The 25629-nt window shown below is 39.8% G+C and overlaps 1 protein-coding gene across 1 annotated transcript; it reads right to left on the reverse strand.

The window, feature by feature from the left end:
• Positions 1 to 13517: 13517 nt before the first annotated feature.
• kras (v-Ki-ras2 Kirsten rat sarcoma viral oncogene homolog) lies at positions 13518 to 24265 on the reverse strand. The gene is made up of 5 exons (XM_026310854.2): positions 24000 to 24265; positions 21664 to 21781; positions 20458 to 20636; positions 19807 to 19966; positions 13518 to 15980 (listed from the first exon to the last, which is right to left on the reverse strand). Exons 2-5 carry the CDS (start codon positions 21772 to 21774, stop codon positions 15864 to 15866), a joined length of 567 nt encoding a protein of 188 aa, XP_026166639.1. The 5' UTR covers positions 21775 to 21781; positions 24000 to 24265; the 3' UTR covers positions 13518 to 15863.
• Between the last annotated feature and the right edge of the window lie 1364 nt (positions 24266 to 25629).

A 25629-nucleotide genomic window follows, 5' to 3' on the forward strand; every position in this document is an offset into this window, starting at 1 on the left:
TTAGCCTTTGTAATCAGTCCTCCCATCACAGATGAAACTTGTCTACTAGGAGTTTTCCATTAGATGTTTTATTAATAGATGTGTTTTCTTGCAAGTCATTCACAATTAGCTTCCACTTTTCCTCATTCTCTCTTCCATCACTGTTAAGGATTACGAATCTGAGGAGTACATCAAGACTGAAGCCTAATGGACAGTCTGCTTTCACCTATACAATTCTTTTAGATCAACAGGAATGAAAAGGGAAAGGCGCTAAGCAGAGAGAGCCTCTTTGAGTCTATTGAGATGGATGCCTGCTGTGGAGCCTGCGGTGGTGGAGATCGGTGTTGCTGTCCATGGTGCTGATTGCAGCCGAAGGAGCCATCGCTAAAGACAGCAGTGACCCTGTAGACCCAGAGAAAATAGCCTTGAACAGAGCATGGAGGAAAAACCTGTTTCAGCTGCTGCAGAAACCTTAATAAACACACGCACAGGCTCGCAAGCACATACACACACAAGCTCATGAGTGCACGCACCGACAAACACACACACATATAGAGACTTACATCTACCTCCCAGCCTCCTCCTCTGACTCCCGTGGGCATTTCTCACCGTCTCAACCCATTTAGGCTTACATTCATCATTGTAAGGTAACAGTGGCAGGTGGGATTAAAATGGATTAGCCCTATTAAAGAAATGTGTGGCGCGTGTTACACTCAGATCCACACACACATTTAACTGTAGGCACAGCAGACTCAGTCCTTAAACACAACTGCAGCAGAGTGCATTAAAAAGCACATACATGTGAGCACACAGACATGGATGTGCAGAGCCTGGAAAAGGCAGAAAAACAAAGGGGACACAGGTAAAAGGGCTGATGAGGTGGCTTGATGACGACATCCACAGCAGAACCAGAGGGAGAAGAATACATGCTCTGTGTATATTGCCGTTTTTCTGCCACTCACACCACGGACTCCTTTTTGTTGTCTTAACTCTTGTCTCAAGAGGTAGCTTTTAGATTCTCGCCTCCTTGTTTCCATAGTGACACTTTCCCTCCTTTGTGCGAGAGAGTATGTGTGTATTTCAGAGACACACAGAGAGGGGAAGACAGGCGTAGGGAGGGAGAGAGGAGGGGGATGACAGTGAGATAACTCGGTTCACTTACATTTATTCACTACAAAAAGGGAAAAGGGGAAAAAAACCCACATAGCCTGTTTTTCTACATCAGGGAAAGCCGCCTCTCTACAATTTTCATTGGCCGTCAGCAGTAACTTACTTAACTTTTGACTAATGGCTCTGCAATGCTCACCAAAAATAACACTGTTGTAACTTCAAATGCGAATCTGAAGTGCTGATTCTGTCTGAGTTCACTCCTCACAATACTGTTTTTGTGAGAGAATTTAATTTATTTCACACTGTGCAAAGTAAACATTGGTGGGCTTCCAGTGTATCTGACAATACCCCACACATTTAGAAAAATATGACACTATAAAAATAAACCATTAGAAGAAAACATTCTTTAATTGATGCACTGATACAGAATTTAAATATAGTCTTGTTTTATATGCATAGGGGGGAAAAAAAAGTGAGTCTTTCAATTGTTTCTCTGGGACACCTTTTTAAAAATACCTAGAGCTTTTTATTAGTGTGTTAATGTATTTAAAGCTGTTTAAGAGGCATCTAAACATGTTACTTAAGGAAAAATGTAGTAAGCCATCATCCAAGAAAGAATAAGTCTGGGAAGGAATCACACATTAACCTGGAGTTGCTTTTCTGGTGTTTTTTATTTTCTACCCATTAGTGCCATTTAGTCACATTATCTGTGTGTTATTACACAGCTGTATTAAACTCAGGAAGCAATAATGAAAAACACTCTCAATGACCTTCAAGGGTGCAATTATTACCTAGATAAAATACTACCTAATCTAAATCTGTGCTGCACTGTGTGTAATAAATTATTAATTATGGATATTAAATGGCTGGATTTATCACTTTCAAAACAACCTGGGTGGATTTAGGTGATTGATGGCAGGAAAACAGATGTGTGTATGTGCGTGTGTGTGTGTAAGCCTATTTGAGAGTGTATATATAAGAGTTTAAATCTCCTCTCGTGGCCCAGTAGGAATCGGCACAGAGAAAAGACTTAGCCGAGGAGCAAATCCCTTCTCCCCATGCCCTCCAGGATCTCAGCCAACTGCGTTCCACATCAGTGAATTGGTATCAGGAGAAAGGACACTGGAGGCTCGGCTGAGATGCAAGGTTGACTACACATAAGGGGATTGTCTAAACTGAGACGTCTGCCATCTTGAGCTGTCACAACTTTTGTGTATAAATAAGGATACACTTGACAGACTTAATGAAATGATGGATGAGGTAAAGGGAGCCTTTAAGCAACGCTGAACTTTTATTTCCCTTCTTAATCATTCACCATCCTGATAATGCTGCACATTTAAAACAAGGTCTGAGAGAAGACCTGCCAACTTTTCAAATCAATATGCTCACATGAAAGCTCAACGGTTTCAAGTACTGTGTCCCTCTCTCTAATTTCTTCCTGAACATGGCAGCAAAATATGAGCAGAGTGCAATGGCAGAGTGGTATTAAATAAATTGGAGCTGTTCCCCATGAGTGGCTGGAGGTAAGTGGAGGTTCTTGACATCCTTTCAGGTATTTTTTTTTTTTGACAGAGCGAGAGAGTGAAGGGTCATAAGAACAGTAGCCAAAATGCAGAAAGCGGTGAAACAAGACTGTTCATGTCAGCAGTGTTGACCGATGCTTGAGTGGCTCTGAACAGCCCTCAGCAGCAGGTTGTAGTCGTCTTACGCCCAGTATTGCTCAGCTGCTCCATCAGCCTGGAGTTATCTCCATAAAAAGCCACTGTATCACCCTGAGGCAGAAGTATAGCACTCGATCCTTCACCATTTCAAATTACTGTAACCTACCTGCCAGACACTCTCCACTGTAGAAAGAAGTGAGGCCACGTTACCTTGTACGGATTTGTTATCACCAAGATATTGAAGTTGTTCGTCCATGCGATTTCAAAGCGGTGTGCAAGCGCGTGTGTGTGTGTGACTCCAAGCAAGTGGCACATGGCCATAGATGACTGTGTAGTCTTCTCTTCACTTTTCTATTTTGTCTAGAATCAATCCCCAGAGTGTAACAATACCTATTTCTCTCTGTATAATTGGACTGGATGACAGGCACATCTGAAGTCAGCGGATGAAAGCCTCTCCTGACAATGGAGTGTCTGGCCTGTGACATGACTTGAATGAGGAAGAGATAAAGCTGCCACACGCTGCCACACACACACGCACACACACACACACGGATATACTGTAGGTGCCTAAGACCTAGATAAGCAGAAAGACACAAAACCTGCACACACACTATACAATTACTAAGTCATTTGTCACACAAATCAGAACAGCTACTGAGCACAAAGGAGAGGCAGAGGAGATGAAATGATATAATTTGTATAATGATCTCAAATCTGCCCTGCAATAAATCTCATCTGTATAAGGACAAAATAACTTGCAGATTGCATTTAATGTGGTGCAGACCCAGTGTTTGCTATCAAATTTTGCTTTCTGCTTGCTCTGCACAACGCTAGTGTGACAGACTGTAAGTTTGAAAAGCTGCCAGTGAAACAAATTATTATTCAGTTTCCCGTGTATTCTGGCTCGCCTATTTATATCTGTGTGTGAGGGTGTAAAAGTAATATCCTACAGTACATCCTGATGTATACACAGCCACACACAAACACACGTTAACAGACTGAGAACAAAACACTGTGAACACATCTCAGTAAAGCACTCAAGGTGGTATTTGTAAAACCAGATTCCTAACTTGTGCCCCCAAAAGCACAAAACGTCTCTCTCCTAATGTATTTGCTGTTCGCTTTGTCACCACGGAAACCAGCATTATCCAAACATCCCCACGCTGGTGGATACTTACATTAAAAGTGTCTACCCCTCGCTCCCTCTGTTAAGCCTCGTACTTCCACTTCCCCTTACTCTCCCCTGTCATTACTTGCCGTCATGTGGTCAAGCAAGTAAACATCTCAGAGAAACCGTGTTACTTTCACAGCCAGTGTTTTTTTGTTCCGAACGCTGGATCTCATAAAAGAAAATAAAGCTCAGACTCAGAAAGCCAAAACAAAATCTCAGTGTATTCAATTTTTTTTTTTCAAATAAATTAAAGCCACTGGTGAAACACTATGTGGTGCCTGAATCAATATGTTACAAGGCCCAGAGTGAAATGTTTCTCTGAACAAAACATTGATTTATCTCCTCCAAGTTTGCTATTTTCATACTCTCTAATGACACCCTCTGTGTCACATCAAATGCTATGACAAAGGTCTGTATACATGGATGCATGGAATACGTAGAGGGGCTGATAATAGCTGCCATAAATCAATATGACACAATATCCAAAAGTTATTGGGTTTCTCTTTGTCCTTTGCATCCCTTTTACAACCTGAACATGGCCATGTGGGACAATTTATTTCTCTAAGCAAAGTTAGAATACACACACTAATTTGAATCAATGATTAATTTAGGTCAGAAAGCTCTGCAGTGAGTGTGAGCATAAAAAAATGCATATTGGGCAAATATTTGTCAATGAATAAGAGCAAATCATTAATCATGAGCTGGGTTAATCATATAGACAGTGCAGATGATTTAATCTTTTAAAACCAGCTCCTTTATAGTATAACAATGATACTCTACTACAGAATACAGATACAGGAGGTAGATATCTTATCATGGGCACCTCCAACCCTAAACTGTAAAAAGCTTCTAAAGATAAATTTACATTGAGGATGTCACTGAATGAACTGTGAAGTTTTGAGACTTCACTATGTGATGATACATATTCCTACAAACTATTTATACATAACCAGTCACATTTAATGTGCCCATAGAAAACTAACATCCAACAACATCAGCATCTCTCAACTAAAACTCGTTTTAGTTTATAGGCAGTAACTTTAATGCTTTGGCTCACATCAGTGTTGCTTTCAGATAAAGCAGACATCTGTTTTCAGTAAATAAGCACCACAACCACTGTATAACATCTGTCCAGAATCAAATGCCAGACACACATAATTAATTGCTGGTTAGCTGATTAACACAGTGAAGAATTTAGCTGCTAAAGAACCAAAGTGTTTCCCCTTAGTGAAGACCTAACCAGAGCTAGAAGGACTGTAATTGTTAAATTCATTACATAAACACAAACACAACCTCAAATGAGTTCAATGTTGCTTTGCAGCTACTTGATGTGTCTGTTCTGTACATGAGTACTAACATGTTTGTTATATCCGTTTAATAACAAGGTAATTATGCATGTGTTGTGTTTCAGACTCGTTCTGCTGTCCCCACGTGGCCAAAAAAAAATAAAAATCAATACAACACCTCCACAAACTACTGTCTTGAAAATGGCCAGAGTTCATTCAACACCTCTCTGACATAGCAATAACAAGGTGCCATTTATTGCAGAACTGTACCGGATTGTATTCGACCGCAAAGGTGTTCGTGATATTTTTCCCAGCTGAAAAAGAAAATCCAGTCCTGTCTTATGCGTGTATGGCAGAGCTTGTAGTGTTTTTAATGGAGAGAATAATGGGAATGATTTAATGATTCCTCCCACTGCTTTGTGTATCCATCACGATATGCCTCGCTGACACATTGGTCAGCAGCAGCAGGTGGTACGATGTGACTGAAGTGGAAGTGGCTTTCAGAATGCAGGATAGCCTGTCAGCCAGAGGCCCATAGGGGAACAGCTTCAACACCATGTCTGGTTGCAGAATGGCCTTTACGCACTCCCTCTCTTTCTGTTTCGTGTGTGTGGGTTAGGCGGACATGCAAGCCCATCTCTCTTGTTTTGTGTGTGTCTGTGTGTTAAAGCGAGAACGGAAGAAGGTGTCAGTGGGTGGGTGTAAATCTCTGTCCACCAGCACGTTGGGATGGGTGTTTGGGGACTGGTTGGAGAGCTGGCTCACAGGAGCTCAGATTGATGAAGTGATGGTGATGGATGGAGGTAATAAAGGCCTGGATGTCCTGTCTGTTGCCAGTGATGAGGCTGGTATGAATCACCCGTCTGGGGCTGCTGAACATGACGCTGCTCAATCCCCAGGCCTTCCATCCTGCCACCCCGCTTCGCCTCCGTGGCATCATCCCTTTATCTCTTGCCTTGTGACTTACCATCATTATGCTGGCTGACTGGAACAAAGTAGTATTCAACAGCATGCCATTACTGTATCAATCTGTGCTGATGCATAGTTTGAAAGATATTATGATGCTTATGTATCCATCTCAACATACAACGCGTACACAGTTCAAAGCACTGCATGCTGTTCATTAATTTTGTGTCCAAACATCACTTGTTGAGTGATTGCGAAGCATGTGATAGAAAAAAATCTAATCAGCTCAGTCAGCCACTCCTCATGAATAGGGTCATTTGAATAAAGAAGGGCATCTAAAAGTGCGGTGTTTGTGTCAACATAACAAGTTAATGATCTCAGATGATAATTGGTAGTTGGATGCTGGGGCGCTGTGTTGTGGCCTGTGAGGTTCGGTGGCAAGGACCTCCTGTGATAAAAGAAGCAGCATGAGAGCTTTCAAAGTGGCACGACGCTGTAGGCAACACAATTCATCAGTGCTCCATGAATATTCATCCAGCTCTCTGTTTCCTCCAGGGTTGAAGAAAACACGTCTGTGTTAGGTCTTTTCTATGTGCTGCAGTTTGAAGACAGCTAAACCTTCTGGCCTCTCATTACCAGACAGTGCTCTTGCTGCCCCACATTCACCTGCCTGCCAGGGAGGGAAGCCACACTTCATTAAAATAAAAAGGAAATTCTCTCTTTCCAGCAGCTGTGTGCACTAACAAGGCAGAGGTCAGTCAGATGATTGTGAATTCACCTCTCTGCACACATTCACAAGGGCCAGAACTGGTGATTGTGATTGAGATTTCTCCATATAGTGGGCACAGGGCAAGTGGACAGACAGATTTGGATGCCTGGGCTGTGTGGTTTGAGTGTGGAACAAGTCTAAGGTTTGTTGTCAGCAATTTAGGAACATTTGCTGTGTCTTTCCTCCCCCGCCCTACTCCCTGACAGGCGCCCAGAGTGCCATGGATTGGTTTCTGGGGCATCTTTTCAGCACTTTATCAGACCTACAGGCTCCTTGTCCCCAGATTACAGTTTAAGGAGGAGGCGCTTGACTGACAGGCCTTGGCCTCGGTGGTCCCTGAGGAAAACGGGAGGGGGATTTGTGATGGCTGCACTGACTTGTACTTCTCTTACAATTTTCTCCAGGCTGGTTTCAGACTGTCAGGCTGAGAGAAAGCTCTCTCTGCATAATTCATTAGATCTTCTCTCTCACTCTTGGCTGCTACGTGGCAGGCACCACAGCCCTATTGTTTAAAAAGAAAGAGTAATGGAGCTTGTCACAATATGTTAACATAGTTTATTGTTCGCAAGCAACAGTTTGGAAACAACTTCCTTTGAAACAAGCAATGCAGCACATCCACTCCAGAATAATTATGAAGGACACTGAAAATTCAAATAGGCTATATGGAATAAAAACAATTAATGACACTTGTCACTTTTAATTTATAATTGATTAACGGCATAAAAAAGGAATAAATAATGATCATCATAACTGCAATGCCAGTAAAGTGCTCTGGCTGTAAGAGCAATCCAGAACAGGGTATATCTGCACAGGCTGTCTCTACACCAAACATTGTTTTTCAGCCAATTACCCCAGCATTGGCTGCATATGACACATACACAGTCCTGTCCTTTTGAAGCTTGTATACTGTCTCTGGTCATGATCTAGCTGGCATTTATTTCTTGGAAATCTCCAAGGGAAAATATCTCATCTTTGATGCTACATGACATCCCCCTTCACAGAATATGACTAAACAAGCAGACTTTCCAACACACAATCTTGCATGTTGAAGCCAGAGGACAACTTCTGTCAGTGTGGCAGTAAATAAGGGCTGGTAGGGAGAGACTTACTATAGGAAACAATGCCAATGCAGACTCAGTCATGTTGACCTCTAAAACACCCTGGCTGGATATCATATATCAAAAACAGCAGAAAGAAGTTGGCATTGGTGCTGTTTTTAAATCTTTTGTCTTGTATTGGTTAGGTTTTGGATATAATATAGTCAGGGGAAAGTTTAAATGCAGGCAGAATTTAATCGAACATGACAAATTATTCTCAGTAAATTTGATCTTTGTTGACGATGAATCTTGCTATTCTTGACAGAAGGGTCATAATATAAGTACTAATTCAGCAACTGAACATTTTAGATAAAAAAATACAGAAACTGAAGAAAACATCATCCAGAAAAAGAGAGATTCTCTGCACAAGCAGGAATTTGCACATTCATATGAAAGTGAAGGTAATTTCCTGATATTAGTATTCTGATGCTATGTTGCAAAACAATCTTGGTGTCTCATTCAAAGTTATGGATTACCTTCACTGGCTGAATTAATTGTCTCGAGAGTTGTGGTGATCTGTGTTGTGTTGTGTTGTTCAATATTGAACATGAGCAAATAAAGTGCGACACATTTTGTAAAATAGATTTATACCAAATGAGTCTCAGTCAAAAACAGCTGGATTTACAAAGAGTGCATGTTAAAAATACAATAGAAAAGCAAGAATCTTAATGATTCCTCAATTGTCCTTTAATAACAACGATGAAAGGCTAGTGCTAAACAAAAACATCAGATTCAACAACATCATGTTCTGACGTCAGTTGTAATTCTTGGCGTAAATTTTATTTAAAAAGGACAGAACCCTTAAATGTTCTCACATGTACAATTTCCACATTCAAATCTTGTGTTTGACACAAGATGCTGAACATGTGCTTCACATTTCATACTAGACTGTTATCAAGGGTAAATCACTGGTCATTAACATCTACTGCCCTAACTGTAGTAACATCACACATCACTATAAAACAATACGAAATCAGATGTCAAATATGTTCATTTGTTTAACAGGGTTGTCACCTCTGTTTAGAATCAGAAATCAACTTATTCAACAATTGTCATGCACATCAGTTGAAAAGCACAGAATTTAGGGCTCAAAGGACCAGATCAGTGGTTCTAGACCAGTTTCACTGTGGGGGCCAAGGTGGGGCCAATGTTTAATCAGAATGCCACAGTCAAAAATGGCAAAAATGATATTTAAACATTCCATCCATCCATCCATCCATCCATCCATCATCTATACCCACTTATTCCTAACCAGGGTCCCAGGAATCTGCTGGAGCCTATCCCAGCTCTCTTTGGGTGAAAGACAGGGGTCCACCCTGGACAGGTCAATTCAGTTCAGTTCAATTCAATTCAATTCAATTCAATTTTATTTGTATAGCGCCAAATCACAACAAAAGTCTCACAACAAAACCCAACAAATCACTTATGAGCAAGCACTTGGCATCAGTGGAGAGGAAAGATTCCCTTTAATGGAAGAAAAAACCTCCAGCAGAACCGGGCTCAGTTTGGGCGGCCATCTGCCTCGACCAATTGGGGTGAGTGGATAGAGGAGAGAAAAGAACAGCAACAATAAACAACAAATAGACACTGCAGGTTGGTGGGGCCAGTAACTGCACATCAGCGATATACAGCTCCAGGACCAGGGACACCTGCAGAAGGTACAGAGAGAATAGAGAGAGAGGGAGAGAGAGGGAGAGAGCACAAACTAGGGGAGAGAGAGAGAGCACAAGGTTAGTAAGATTCAATGGTGGAATATACATGAGGTGGGAGGAGAGGAAGAGAGGGGAAGGGAAGGGAGTGTTAGGGTTAGGGTAGGGAGCTCAGTGCACCGATGGTCCTCGGGCAGTCTAGGCCTATAGCAGCATAACTAAGGGATGGTTCAGGGTTACCTGAAGCCAGCCCTAACTATATGCTTTGTCAAAGAGGAAGGTTTTAAGTCTAGCCTTAAAAGTATAGAGAGTGTCTGCCTCCTGAACCCAGACTGGGAGCTGGTTCCACAGGAGAGGAGCTTGATAACTAAAGGCTCTGCCTCCCATTCTGCTTTTGGAAACTCTGGGAACCACAAGTAGACCTGCACTCTGAGATCGAAGTGGTATATTGGGATAATATGGTACTATGAGGTCTTTAAGGTATGAAGGAGCTTGATCATGAAGGGATTTGTATGTGAGAAGAAGGATTTTAAATTCTTTAAATTTTTACAGTGAGCCAATGAAGTGAAGCTAATATGGGAGAAATATGATCTCTCTTGCTAGTTCCTGTCAGGACTCTGGCTGCAGCATTCTGGATTAACTGGAGGCTTTTTATGGAGATACTGGGACATCCAGATAGTAATGAGTTACAGTAATCTAGCCTTGAGGTAACAAATGTATGGACTAGTTTTTCTGCATCATTTTGAGACAGGATGTTCCTAATTTTGACAATGTTGCGCAGGTGAAAGAAGGCAGTTCTAGAGATTTGTTTTATGTGTGAGTTAAAGGACATGTCCTGGTCAAAAATAACTCCAAGGTTTTTCACAGTAGTGCTGGAGGCCAGGGCTATGCCATCTAGAGTAGCTATAATTTTAGAAAAGTTATTTCTGAGGTTTTTAGGTCCAAATACAATGACTTCTGTTTTCTCTGAATTTAAAAGTAAAAAGTTACTGGTCATCCAGGCCTTTATGTCTGTTAGACACGCTTGAAGTCTGGTTAACTGGTTTGTGTTAACAGGTTTCATAGATAGATATAACTGAGTGTCATCTGCATAGCAGTGGTAATTAATAGAGTGCTTCCTAATGACATAGCCTAAAGGAAGCATGTACAGGGTGAACAGAATCTGTCCTAGCACAGAACCTTGTGGAACTCCATAACTAACTTTTGTTCGTGTGGAAGGTTCATCGTGGACATGAACAAACTGGAATATGTCCGATAAACAGGATTGGATCCCTTTTAACGCTGTTCCTCTGATACCAGTGACATGCTCCAATCTCTGTAATAAGATGTTTTGGTCAATAGTGTCGAATGCAGCACTAAGGTCTAGGAGGACAACTATAGAAACAAGTCCATTATCTGAGGCTAAGAGAAGATCGTTGGTGACTTTTAACAGTGCTGATTCTGTACTATGATGTGCTCTAAATCCTGATTGAAAATCTTCAAATAGTTCATTCCTGTGTAAGTGGTCTGATAGCTGCTTAGCAACAGCTTTTTCTAGGATTTTAGAAATAAATGGTAGGTTGGATATTGGTCAATAATTAGCCAAGACTCCTGGATCAAGACTAGGCTTTTTGAGTAAAGGTTTGATTACTGCAGTCTTAAAGGCCTGTAGTACGTAGCCTGATACATAGAGATAAATTCACTAAGTCTAATAAAGATGAGTTAATTAATGGCAGGGTGTCTTTAAGCAGTCTAGTCGGGATGAGGTCTAAGGGACACATTGATGATTTAGATAAAGCAACTACTGATGTAAATTCAGAGAGATCTATGGGAGAGAAGCAGTCTAAACATAACTGAGGTCTTACAGATGATTCAAGGTCACCAGTCCATCACAGGGCCACACAGAGACAAACAACCTCACACACTCACACTCACTCCTATGGGCAATTTAGAGTCACCAATCAACCTGACATTCATGTTTTTGGACTGTGGGAGGAAACCAGAGTACCTGGAGAAAACCCACGCAAGCACAGGGAGAACATGCAGACTCCACAAAGAAAGGCCCCTGATGGGTTTCAAACCAGGAACCTTCTTGCTGTGAGGCAACAGTGCCAACCACTAGTCACCTTGCTGCCTATTTCAGCATTCAAAAGTTTTATTTTGCTTTCTATTAAAATCTCACTTCAGTTTATTTTGAACACAAAAACGCATTGAAACACTGAAACAATGAGAGTCTTTGAGCCAAGAACAGGCAGATCCATCACAAGTTACCATCCAGTCCTACTCAACACCAGCAGATAAAGTCGATTAACTACTTCACCCACCAAACGTATTGATCGAAATGCATTGGCCAGTTTCAACATCCCAACATTTGGATATTTGCTTCCAAGACTTTGTTTATTCACAAACATAACAACCAAAGTTGACTGATATCGGCGTGAGGAACAACAACACGGTCATGGTGGTAACAAGTCGCTTTACAAATGAAGCGGTTTTGTTTACCTTCGTCTCTTGCATCAGGACAGTAGCTCCTTTCCTGTATGTCCAAACTTTGTTGTCGCTCTCACTTGTGGCCCTCACACGGCGGACAGACTGAAGTGTTTGGGGGCATCGCTCTAATTAATGCTTGTGGAACTTTAAATCATATTAGTTCTTTCCAGCGCATGTCATCGTAATAAATTAATAAGTTTATTATTCAGTTAGTACAGGGCCCGCAGCAGGGCATGTTCACACTTTTATACTAAGCTTTAGTTGTAGTTCAAGAACAAGTTCCTGAAGCTAAGTCAGATAATGCTCTGAGAAGATGTTTTCATATCTGCAGTCTTTAATATGGCTGGTGTTTCAAAAATATAGTCACTGCTAATGGACTTTTGTATTGCTAGTTCAATATTTTATGTTGCTTTAAAGCTGTATTTATTTATTACATCATCTTAAATACTCAAAATGCTCAGTTGTGGCTCAGATTTCCAGTACAAATATCAGAATATTGTGATGGACTGGTGACCTGTCCCCGTTGTACCCCAAGTTTCACCCAAAAAGAGCTGAGATAGGCTCCAGCAGAGACCCTGGCTAGGAATAAGGGGGTATGGATGGATGTTTATCAATTTTCATAAACAGTTCCAAGCATTTAAAAGGATGTTTCATATGCAACAAAGTGTATTATAATTCTAGACATTGATGCATTTATACACATGAATGTCCCCATTGGTCACTTGTATCCTCATGAAACTGTTTTCAGATCCCTGAAACAATTTTGTTTTTTAATTCTGAGAATTCACATTATTCATTTCATTTACCTCAACCTGATAATGCATGAAATAGTGTTTCTCCACTAAATACAACTGCCCTTGCATGAGACAATGGGAGCATTTCTTTACTCCTATTCTCATATCCTATGACCATATCTAGTGCCTGTTTATTCCAGAAAACATATATGATTTGTAAAATCCAAGTGTAAGATCACTCTGACAGTGCAGCCAGAGAATTCCCTGTTACTGACTGTTAGAATTAGATCTTCTAAAGTGAGAGAACACCACCACCTGCTGGTAAGTAACAGATGTGATTTTAAGAAATCAATGGAAGAAAATGAAATACTTGCCTCTTTAAAAATTTATATTTAAGACATTTAGATCAAGGACATGGGGCGGCACAGTGATGTGATGGTTAGCACCATATTTCACCAAAAGGTTCTGGGTTTAAATCCAGTTCCACCAAGGTCATTCTGTGTGGAGTTTGCATTTTCTCCCTGGGGCTGTGAGAGTTTTCTTAGTCCAGTTTCCTCCCAAAGTCCAAAGCCATGCAGGTTGGGGTTAGGCTAACTAGTGGTAGGTGATGGTTGGACGGATAGATGTTATGTTCTCCAGTAGTCAGTTCATTCAACCAGAGAATGAGAATCAGAAAAGAAGAAAGAGAAAGTTAAGTTCCTCTTTATTTTGTTCTTTATTACACATTAAATAGGAGTGGTGAGATTCATGGCAAAAAAATAGACTCATTTGAGATCAGATCACCACTCTACACTGCCCACAACAGGTGTGTTGTAAAGTGATCATTCATTCACTTCCCTAAACCTGGACCCAGTCACACTCTCCAGTCACATACACAGAGCGGAGTGAAACTCCATTAAAGCAACATTCATTTAGACACACCAACGAAATGAAGCACAATTTACAAAATATGCACCTTTCAGTATCACAACTATACAAAGGTTGTTAAAATACAATCCAGGTATAAATGATACATTTCAGAAATCAACCGTTGGCACACAATAAAGGAGGAGAAACATTTCAGTAAAACTACTTTTGAAACAGTATTGTTAACAAGAGGGTTCCACAATTAAAATTGCATTAACAGTTTTTATCTACTTCATAAAAAAACAGAGGTAATAACAAACTGGGTCTAAATTCATTAATCCTGAAAGCAAAATGTATCATGTCTCGATTTTCTGTGAAAAAAAAAAAAATTCATAAAACAGCATCTTGTGTGTTTCTCGGGCACTCACAGGACAAAGTAAATGTCTTGACTATCATCTAAATGTAGCACCTAATGCAAACATGAAAGGTAAATAAAAATCTCCTGGGGAACAGTGAACATTATGGAAAAGGTAAAATATGGGGTGACCCAGGGTAGAAACTAGGAAGGTTTTTTTTTTTTTTTTAGTAAATTCAAACAATTTTGTCTAAAAAGAAAACTAATTTTATGGCAATTATTGCCTCATTTTCAAATGTCCATTCTAGTTAGATCTACAAAATACTTAATGAGAGAAAATGACAAATTATTTTGCTGGACAATCATCTCTGTTGAAAGGCAGCCCACAAAAACAATTTCAACATTTCTGAAAATGAATCCAAAAACTCTTTCAAAAGGTCTGCATAAGGAAGAATCTACTGCCACTGGGGCATTTTACAACAACCCACTGTGACACCACACAAAGACAAATTCCTCAAAGCTGCTTAGAAGATGCATTCTGCTTTCTAGCCAGTCACAAGTGAAACAAGTTGACAGCTTAGGAAAATGTGCCTATACCCAGCTACTGGAGAATGACAAATCCTCAAATTTAGCATTAAAGCTAACAAACATTCTGTTTTAATAGGAAGTTGTGTTTCAGGAGAATGCTGACAGGAGGGCTTCTCAAATGGTATTTAATTGACAACCTCATGTGAGATATTAAAATAAAATGATTATGAATTAGATAAATTACAACAATCCCGCAGTCAAGCCTTCAAATAAGGAAAAGCATGAAAATATGCAACCACTAGAGTCAAACAAGCTGATCGACATTAGTTTGTGATGAGGCATTGATCCCTGTGGTATCAAATTACTCTGACCAACACCAAACCTGGATGCTGGTCCTATTTTATTATCACAAAATGACTATAAATCCAGATCATCACAATTTTTGAATGTCATTTTTGAAGCAAAAAAGGCAGATTTTGCTTTCACAAAAGTTTATAAAAACTGAAAAATTAGACTGTTTGATGTTCAACCTGGGTCAGAGTTCCTCATTGCTACTTTGTTAAAGGTAACAAGACAGTTTGCAACACCCATGTCATCTAGGACACATTGCATGCAAAACAAAACAAACAACAACAAAAAAAACTTAAAAAAAAAAAAAAATCATCGCATCCCACACAGTACAAAGAATTGACATATTGCAAATTAATTAATAGCTAATTAGGGTGTTTAAAAGAGAGTTTGCATGCATACTTATATCAGTGACATAACTAAGTCAAAGCTAGGGGACATTAGAGATGGGAACATTACACAGTGGCTGGAACACTGGATCTCATCTGGCTGAGTGTTGGTCCTTTCTTCATATGTTTTTTCATCTGTGAATTGGGATGAAAACCATTCTTTGGCATCCCATAATTTAGAGGGGCTTTACAGAACTTTTGCAGGTCATCAGCTTTTAAGCCAAAGGGGGGAAAAGTTAATGACCAATCTGTCAAAAATAAGCTGTAATGCAATTAGCTCACAGCTCTGCTCTGAATAGAATATTCCAAATCAAATTTTATATTCCTATAAAGTCAAACAGACTGTTGGACCAACACTTGTGGGCAACTGGCACTAAATGGAAAATAAAGCTTATTGGTGTCCAAGTAGCAAATACCAGAAAGGCAGAGAAATCAGGCCAGGTTTAGTATTCAGTATGATGGGTATTGAGAAAGAGGCTAATAATTTAGTGTAATGTACAAAATGTATTACTTTAACTGCTCAACATAGGTTCTTTTTTTTGTCTGTCATGAAAAGGGGTAATTATTCACATAAGTGTACACTTTGTCTTGGACTTCTTTTTCTTCTTTTTGCCCTCCTTGCTCATCTTCTCCTTATGTTTCCGGATTTCTCGCACTAATGTGTAAAAGGCATCATCAACGCCCTGAAAAACAAATACAGATAAATAAGTTGTTATAGTTCTGGATTTGTACAGGTGATTACATTTTTAATACCACAAAAAATAAAACAAAATTTGCAGCTCGACAACATTTAAGTGATTGTCAATGATCTTTGATTCTGAGGTAAACTTTTAATGGCTTCGGAATTTGAAAGCAAAAATTTTTGCTGGACACATTTTTTGTTGATATTCTTGCCCAAAACTAGAAATCAGACAACCAACACTCCAATCTTTAATTTCACACTGATGTACAGTCCTGACTTGTTCTTCTTCCAAACAATCAAAACAAAAGCTGTGTTGTATATTTTTATAACATTGTATATTTTCCATTTAAAACATCTAAAAATTTTAAATGTTTTTTTTTTTTTTTTTTTTTTTTTTGTTGTTGTTAAAACATCATGACAGCAGGACACATCAGAGTGCAGGTAAATTCATCAGTCTAGTTCAGGCTATGGGGGACGCAGCTGAACAATGCACAGATCAAACCTAACTGTAATGAGGTGTATCACACAGTGAAAGTCAGCAATGTTCCCACTGACAGTAGCTGCAGTTACATGAGCCAATTTCTTTCCCTCTGAATGTAATCCATCCAACATATTCCCACAGTGTGTTGAGATGGCTGCTAAATAAAATGACAGAACAAGCTGTCCTGTTTACATTTCCAGTAGTCTACGTGCAGTCCACCAACGCAAGCAAACTGTTTCTTAAAAAAAACAAAAAAACAAACTGCATTGAACACTTGGCACTATCACCGCTGCAAGCTGAAGAAACAGTTTTCTGAAATTATTCTACAGAGCAATAGGACAGAAGTCAAACCTTCTGTTTATTACCTCAAAACTAATAAACATAAAAAATATTCAAATATAATTCCCCTGGGAAAAATGCACCATTCAGAAAGATGGTAGCAAACACGTAAACAAAATAAAACAACAGAGCGGCATGTCTATCTCAGGTGAACAGCTTTGATTTAGGTAATGCAGGCAAGTGGGTGATGTTCTGCAAATCAAAAACTATAATAGTTTATAAAAAGGTTTAAATCACTACTTTCAAACTGAATGAGCCAATTTATTCTGACTGAGGTGCTTTTATAGTCTTCCTGAGCTCTTATCCTGATTATTGGTGAATAATAGGCCCCAAGTAAATGCAGCAAGTGTCTTAACGTCATACAGAGGCAAGAATGAGAGTACCAGAACAGTCTGGATAGTGCAATAAATGTGATGATGAATCTGATATGAGCTGCAGAGTAAAGAGCTTCAGGTCACTTCAGGTTGTGACAAAGACGACAGAAAAGACAAAGACCAATGGATGTGTATCTGCAAGAAGAAAAAAAAAAAAAAAAAAAAAACTCCAACAAAAACACAAGCACACAATTTTTGTTCACAACATATTTGCCAGTTTCTTCACTCACATCCTGCTTGGAAACATTTTAGTATATGATTTAGCCCCAGATTCACCATAATCTCTTTTAATCACATGTTGGTTCACCAACCCCAACCATTTCTTTATGTTGATCTCAGCAGATTAGGACGCTTTCACACTGGAAGTTTAGTTTGAATCATGATCAAATCGCCTGGAAATTTGATCAAATTGAGTGCAAAGCCATTACCTTCACTGATCTCATTGGGTCTAGGCCAATTTTATGACTTTTGTGCAGTCAGAACCCAGTTCTTTTCTCACAAGAAAGGTGAGGCGATTTAAAGTTTGCTTTGTATATGTAGCAACAAAAATGTGCAGATAAAATACCCCATTGGTGTATGAGCAAAGAGCAACCCCAACTTTGGGCCATGTTAGGTTTTTTTGTGGGGGTTTTTTGGGGTGCTTGTTTTTCTCGCTCAGTCAGGTGGTTGTGTTACTTCAATCATGCTCAAATGGCTCTGCCTGCTTCTACATCAGTCTCCATTTTCTGTGCATACATCTAAATGTACACAAACTTTTTAATGTGCAATCAAGGGTAAAAGGCTGCACGCTGATTAAAAAACAACAACAAAAGAATAACATAAATTTACTGTCAAACCAGAAAAAAGTAGACCAGTGTTAAAGCAGGCCAGCATGGTTAGAAGGGCTGGGGTTCAGTCTCAAGTAAGTGAATCCAGTGTGAAAATGGTCTCAGACAATAATCAGCCATGATACATACACACAATAGGGAAGAAATCAGTTGTTTGAGCCTCCTGTTAGAGTCTCACCACAGCCCCAGCAGAAACCAGCAGGTTAGCTCTGAGAACCCATGAAGCACCAGCTCTCACTGCGTGTCCTCTCCCAGTGCCGTCTCCACAATCCCAACTAACACCATACACAAACACACACACACACACAGAGCTGGTGGGCACGTGGCTGCATACACTTACCCCTTTCACATCACAACACATTTTTTAAGCTTGACACAGCGCGGAGTCTTTTCTTCCTTGCTGAGCTTATTGAGCCGGTACAGCCTGATCTCCCGTACCAGAGTGTAAAAGGCATCTTCCACTCTCTGCAGCATGAGACACAACTTCCCTCAATGTTGAGGATTATGAGGCAGGGGCATACTACATGATACTATACTATACAAGGCATCCATAGAAAATTCACCACTCAGCATGACACAAACAATAATGCAAAAATGCAGCTGAATACACTGCTTCTATGTTGCACTGATGCCTTGTTGTATTTTGTGAAATAAAGATTTTAAAAATTGTTTTGGAACATACTGAGCATAACATGCACATTATCTTTTTATTTTTTGTTACCAATGGAATTTAAGGTCACTAAAAACTAACTACAGCCATCTTCCAAGCCTACATAAAACGGCATTATCACTTTCTCCACCCAACTGTCTTTTATTCTCCTGAACAAGACTAGAAGTGGATGTGTTAGAAGAATATTTGGATATGCAGTGCAAGTAAGAGAGACAGGGGAGAGGTCTCAGAGAGGTCCGATGAAATTGAAAGAGATTTGGGAAACACTGTGTGGCTCTGAAAGAGACAGTTGGTTGTCTGAAAGCAGCAGCACTGGGTAAACAGAATCTGAACACTCAGGTAGGAATAGGCGAACAGAGCTGTAAGAAATTAATCACTGTCATTATTTCCCCAAACCACAAGGAGTGATGATCCACCCCATCACACCCCAGGTCAGAGAGACCAGAGAAGGATTACAGATCACTGCATCAGTCAGTCACCTACAATTGCCATGCCCCACCATTTGATGCAACCACACCAAATCCGCCAAGATCCAGTCATTATAACAGCAAGTAGAATCATAAACGCTTGACCCCTTCCCCCTGAGTAATTAATGACAGTTTGTCCATTCATGCACTCCTTGACACACATCCACCGATTCACTGATTATTTATACTGCAGGATGTTTTGCAGATGCAGCTGATGATAATGTAATTTCACATCCATGGAAAAGTAACATGCAATGATTATATTATCACCCATAAAGAACAAAATCAATTACCCAAATAGGATTTGATGATGTGCAGTGCATTACCCAAGACATTTTCTAGCAACTTTATTTAAATAAATAAATACCTGTGATGCAAACCAACAGCACCACATGACTCAAGACTAACATTTCTCATGATCCCAGTAATGACATTTTCAACTCTTGTCAAAATTACAATGTGTTTATCTGTCTGGAACAAAATTTAATATTGAAGTGAAATGTATAAAAGGACTGCTTTGTCCATCAAACAAATACCCCTGAGACCACATGCAACTTCTCACCATTCAACATGCTCAACAGACCTGCAGTGTAATACAGTTTAGTGGCAGCTTTGAAAGCAAAACCGTTTGAGTTTTGAGGTCAGGGCTGTCTCTGGCTGGACTCTCACCTGTCTGGTTTTGGCTGAGGTCTCAATAAAGGGAATGCCGTAGCTACGTGCTAAGTCCTGAGCCTGCTTGGTGTCCACTGTCCGGGACGGGAGGTCACACTTGTTCCCCACCAATACCATGGGGACGTCCTCAGAGTCCTTCACCCGCTTAATCTGTTCCCTGGACAAAAAACAAAACAATAAAAATGGATTGTTATTTTTATCCAATGCTGTTCATTCTCTGTTGGTGATTTAAAGTGACATTAAAACCTTTTATCTGCTCAGAGAAGCTAGTATAACATCATAAACCAGTAACAATATTGTGACTAAGGGCTTTTGCTCTCTGCTGTCACCTATTAGAACATGTGTAAATGCATAAGCAGTGAAGTGACATGGGACATGCCCAAGTTATTAAACCTTATAACTTTTCATGTAAATAACATGTTGATATTAGACCATTTTTCCATTATTAGACAATGGACAGCAGACAGCTGACAGGAAATGCCCTGCAACAAAGGTTCCCAACCAGACTCATGCTAGGGACGTTATTTAAAAGTCAGCATCTTGCCCTAATTCTGCTCCTTATGCCACCAGAAAACCCCAAAATATTATAATTAAAACACTGGGCTCACACTGGTCCAAAGAGTGCAGCCCTTTAGTCTCTTAGCTCACCTATAGTGGTGAATGTCCTCAAAGGACTTGGTGTTGTTGATGGCAAAGACGCATAGGAAGCCCTCCCCTGTCCTCATGTACTGATCCCTCATGGCGCTGTACTCCTCCTGACCTGCAGTGTCCAGGATGTCCAGCAAACATGTCTCTCCATCGATCACTACCTGCTTTCTGTACGAGTCCTGGAAGATAAAGAGGTCAGAAAGTGATCAGGACTACATAGGCAGATTGTCCAAATAGTAGCTTTACAAAAAATAAGTAGCTGTGGATGAAATATTTTAAGAATTGTGACTTAATTATATTCCCGGCTGTTATAAATCTTTTAAATGCTTATGGTTTAATACAGTGATGGACAATTTTCATGTTTTGTGTATTACTTTGTTGAAATATTGGCTAGGTGACAAGAACAATTAGCGTCACAATAATTACAAGAAAAACGAATATTTAAAAATAACATGAGAGTCTTATGCTGTACAGATTCTAATGTCCCTGAGGCAAATTTGTAATTTATAATATTGGGCAATAGAAAAAACATTTGACTGGATTTTAAAAGTGTACATGTTCAGTATTATGAAATGTGGTTAAAGTTTCAAAGTATGCAGCATGAGAAGAATTTATTATTAATTCAAACAAAATTATTGTCCAGTTGTTTTCACATGATATGATTTTACTGACAGGTACCATAGGAATGCATTTAATTATTGTCCAGCTGTAGCAGCGCACTCCATTATCCAGCAGGCCTCAAATAATAATGAGGTCCCAATTCTCACTGTGTTAAAGCCCTCAAGCTTTTCACTTCGCTGATGACTACACTCAAACTGATCCAGTACAAATAATTACTGTCCGATCCAGTGAGTCGCCATTGTTTCAGGTGTCACTGTGTATTCAAATAATGCATAGTGAAGCTCTAACCTGCAACAGCACATTAAAAATTTAAATCCAAATGAGATTCTGTTGTCAGAGGATAGTTTGGCCCCCTGAGACAGTTTGCAAGCAGACATTCATGGAAGGTCATTAAAAACCTGTTTGGTGCCTTTTCAAGACTTAAACCAGAAGAACCTGCTGCAACTCCTTTTTTAAGGGGAGTTTCTTTCTTGTCCTGCACCCATACCATAATACAAACAAAACCATGGAGACAGTTATGGACTTGAGTGCACACACATTTATACATACAGTACATGTACATGCACGCACACGAAGTTTATTTACCTCAATAGTTGGGTCATATTCATCCACAAAGTGATTCTGGATGAGCTGAATAGTAAGTGCGCTCTTGCCAACGCCACCAGCTCCCACCACTACCAGCTTATATTCTGTCATGATTCACCTGCGGAACCAGAGAAACAACATTATACAGAGACAGTCATTAGGCATAGCATCAATTTATCTGGGACATCATCGAAGCTTTAAAAGAATTTAATTTGATTTCACTTTCTCAAATGCATAACTGCATTAAAGCAAAAACTATTTTGAGCACCAAACAGCTGCTTAAAAATATTTAGTCAATTAGCTTCATTTCCGATTCTAACATGTTGGCAAAAAAAAAAAAAAAAAAAAACTATTATTGTTATTATAACAACACTGCTGGTTCACTGGAAAATTAGATTTTATACCATGGTGTTTATTACGCTTCTAATTTAGAAATCGCCTATTGTATTATTCAACAAGCAGCTGGCAGAAAAAACTACAATCACCACAAACAGAATATGACAGTTCACTTGCAAGAGAATATGCCCAAATAAGAAAAAGTGCTACTGAATTTATTAAACATTTCCATAACGAATCATTATCAGCCCCAAAAAGTAAATCAAATACTGATGAACCACTGTTTAAAACAAACCAAGATTGTTTCTTATTAAAAACTTCTACTGTGACACACAAACAAAAGGCTTCGTTATCAATAAATATTGAAGCACTGAAGTGAAAGAGAGAAACACTTTCGTGAAAACCTTGCGCATGTAGCCAAATATCTATATCCATCAACACACTGGGTGATATTTTCTGTGTAGCAGCAGCACAACAGAAACTAACCCCAGGCAGAAATCTATGACATTACATTAAGCTTAAAAAATTGACAAGCCACTGGGAGGCACTCTGCTGTCTGACTGCTCTGTGGAGCAGCTCCCGTCAATAGTGGCAGCCGGCCCTTTCAGGAGTTAAGAGTACACAGTGCTCAGCGCTCCGCACAGCCTGCAGTCAGGGAGGAGTCCTACTGAATGCTATTGCTTCGTCTGGAAAAACAAAAACCAGAATGTGGTTTGATAGGTGTCTGGCCAACAGAGGTCTACTTTTACTACACTTACTGGTGTTCTCAACACTCTCTCATAGGATCAGCTACGTTATCTATTACACCAAAAACAGTCTGTGATTTACACGTATCAAACTGTGGCTGTCTTATCTTCACCTGAGCAGATAAGACACCTGACACTGTCACAGACTATTCCAGCACTTGAAAGTTGTCTGCCACATGCTTGTCATGTGTACAAAATACTAGTCTATATCACTTCTCATCTTATAAAGCAGTGCAAGTGCCCGTTTAATGTACTATATGTAAGGTTTGCTGTCTGCTCAGCAACAAACAGGGGCATAGTTAAATGGAGGGTCTTATTTATGGTTCAGTAATAGGTACACCCAGTTTTCTGACCCTCTTTGGTGTAGTAGCAGGGGTACAACACATTTTAAAGCTGACATTTTCACAGTGTATATTGAAGTTTGTTGCCTCAAACCGTGGTGAAATTGTGATGGCGAGTAAAACCGAGTAAAGAGTAGAACCGTTTCCTGGAAATATGACTGTGCCAGACACGGTTGTCGTTTTGCCTTGTATGTTGACACCATCTGGATGGAAAGCTGTGTGGACCCTTTTATTTACTACAAACCTGGCAACAGAGTTACGGTCAACTGAAAACTACTTTTAACAAAACAACATCAAACCCGGAAAAACGCTCATAAACACTCCCACGAATGAAGAAATGAGCGATGTAAATATAAGCTTACTTCACAACACCCCTTGTGTTTTGTTCAAGTGGGTAATGACACCTAGAGAAAGCTTAAATGCCGAAAGGAATCTGATTTAAATCCACTGCTCTGAGGCCGCAGGGTTGCCAGATTGGGCTGTGTGAAAACCCCCCGAGCACCCAGGCTGCTGTGCAATGAGTTAGCTTAGCATTTTTAGCACGCTCACAGCCTCAGAAAAAAAAAGACAAGCAACTACCCGATATGAGCCACTTCATATGAAAACAACCATAATAAAACCATGACCTTAGCACCGTGTGTCTGGACTAACTCGGTAGCTTTCATTCAAAGGGGACGGCTGCAGGTTTTGAAGCCGTCATTGACGAGCTAGCTAGCCCCGAGGTCTGCATTGCAGGGCCGGGCGTCAGGCTAACAACTGGGCGTAGTTTGCACAAAACTCGAAAATGAATATTTCCACTGTAGTGATACCGCTGAGTGGTAACATCACAGACCTGTCCGGTAAATTAGCGAGTACGATGTAACAACAAAATCCAAAGGGAAACACATGTATGAATCTTATCCGTTTGTTTTACCTTTTAGCGACTGGAGTTCCGCGTCCGAAGAAGTCAAGCTGATAATTCCCTCCTTTCACACGATCTCTGCATTTCCTATTTCACACCGAAACCTCCGCATTTAAGTCGGTCTACGTCGGCTCAGAAGCAAGCTGGAACATGCACCCAAAAAGGAAAAAAAATTAGCAAATTAATCGATTGAACTTTCCATTTGATCCGGTGTCCGGCCTAGCTGCTCAGGTTGGCCTCCTTTTTACGCGAATATGGGCGGATACCGGGGCGCACTTTACCCAGAAAGCATAGCTGGGGATTTCAACCGGTTTGGGGCAAATCACTCGACTGTGTGTTGCAATAATGAGAGTAATGTTAATATTAATAATCACATTTATTATTTTTTCCTTTCTATAAATAATATTGGTGTTTTAAACATCTTTAATGCATTTAAATCACGTCTATTATTAGGCCTAATGTGCAGGATCCTATATGAAAATACTGCAATACTTTTTTTTTTTTTTTTTTTTTTTTTATACTAAATCTCATTTAAAGCTAAAGAGTGTGATTCACATTTATGTTTTAATGATCGATAGTCCTTTAACAATACATGTCACATGGTGCCAGGTTCAGGACGACTCCTCTCAGTATCATGAGCTGCTGCTGCTGCAGAGTCAACAAAGCCTAGGGGGCGACTCCACTATATAAAGGCTCTAAATATAACTGGAACGTGCTGGAGGGACGTCATTCCCAGGCAAGGAAATGATTTGGCAATGCCTTGTCAGTTTTCCTACGTGTTCACTAGGCTGCCCTCTGCGCACTTTATGTGCATAAGGTGTAAACACAGCGCACAGCCTCAACTCCAATGTATGCAAAAGAGGGGAAATGAAAGGAGGAGTTCACATCTTATAGTCAAGGTAAATGGCTTTTTCTCATCTAAGAAACTATGTCTAAAGGAGTGCTTTTTGTTATAGAGGAGCTATAGAAGCGTTACAATAAATAATAATACATGAAAATACATAAAATACATGAAAAAAAGAAGATAACCCCACATGAAGCAGACACACGGTTAATTATACTTTATTTTGTCCAAACTGGACAGCCACAAATGAGACCACAGCTATGTTTGTGATTTAAAAAAAATACAGTAAATTACAGTAGGCTTAGTGCTGCTTTAATTAAAGAGGCCCCATGTCATCGAAAACACACTCTTTAGTAGGCTGCAAAAATGTGGAGATGCTCACTGAGCCCGACTGGTGACAGTCAAAAGAAAAAATATTTAGTGGCCACGATTTTCTCAGGTGTGGGAACGACACCATTATATTTCTGAAGTGGTGGGATGCTTGTCCTGTTTGGAGTGGTACTGTTTGGAGTGAATACATGCTTGGAAATGTATAATTTCAACTATGGCAGCTGCTGTATCCATGAAATGTATTTTTAAAAAGCTGCTGTCAGTGTCTTTGTCATCATTGTTTTTCATCTTGTTTATGAATGATCTCTTTCACACACCTCATGATGTCAATATCACGTAATATTTTTCTGTTTTGTTTTTTTTTTTTCCACCACAGGCAAGGCTATAAATGAATTAAAGTATTTTAAATACTTGTTTAAAATAGATGTCATTTGTGCAGAGATGAAATAATCACTGTGCTTTTTCCAA

This window comes from Mastacembelus armatus, chromosome 6 (assembly GCF_900324485.2).
Source record: "Mastacembelus armatus chromosome 6, fMasArm1.2, whole genome shotgun sequence".
NCBI classification, from domain to species: Eukaryota; Metazoa; Chordata; class Actinopteri; order Synbranchiformes; family Mastacembelidae; genus Mastacembelus; species Mastacembelus armatus.

What these genes read in the sequence shown, in the direction of transcription:
- kras (XM_026310854.2), bottom strand. Translation starts at nt 21,774, where the DNA reads ATGACAGAATATAAGCTGGTAGTGGTGGGAGCTGGTGGCGTTGGCAAG. An exon ending in AATATGACCCAACTATTGAG is followed by an intron (nt 20,637 to 21,663) that starts GTAAATAAACTT and finishes TTTATCTTCCAG; the next exon opens with GACTCGTACAGAAAGCAGGT. An exon ending in CCTCAGCCAAAACCAGACAG is followed by an intron (nt 15,981 to 19,806) that starts GTGAGAGTCCAG and finishes TTTGTTTTTCAG; the next exon opens with GGCGTTGATGATGCCTTTTA.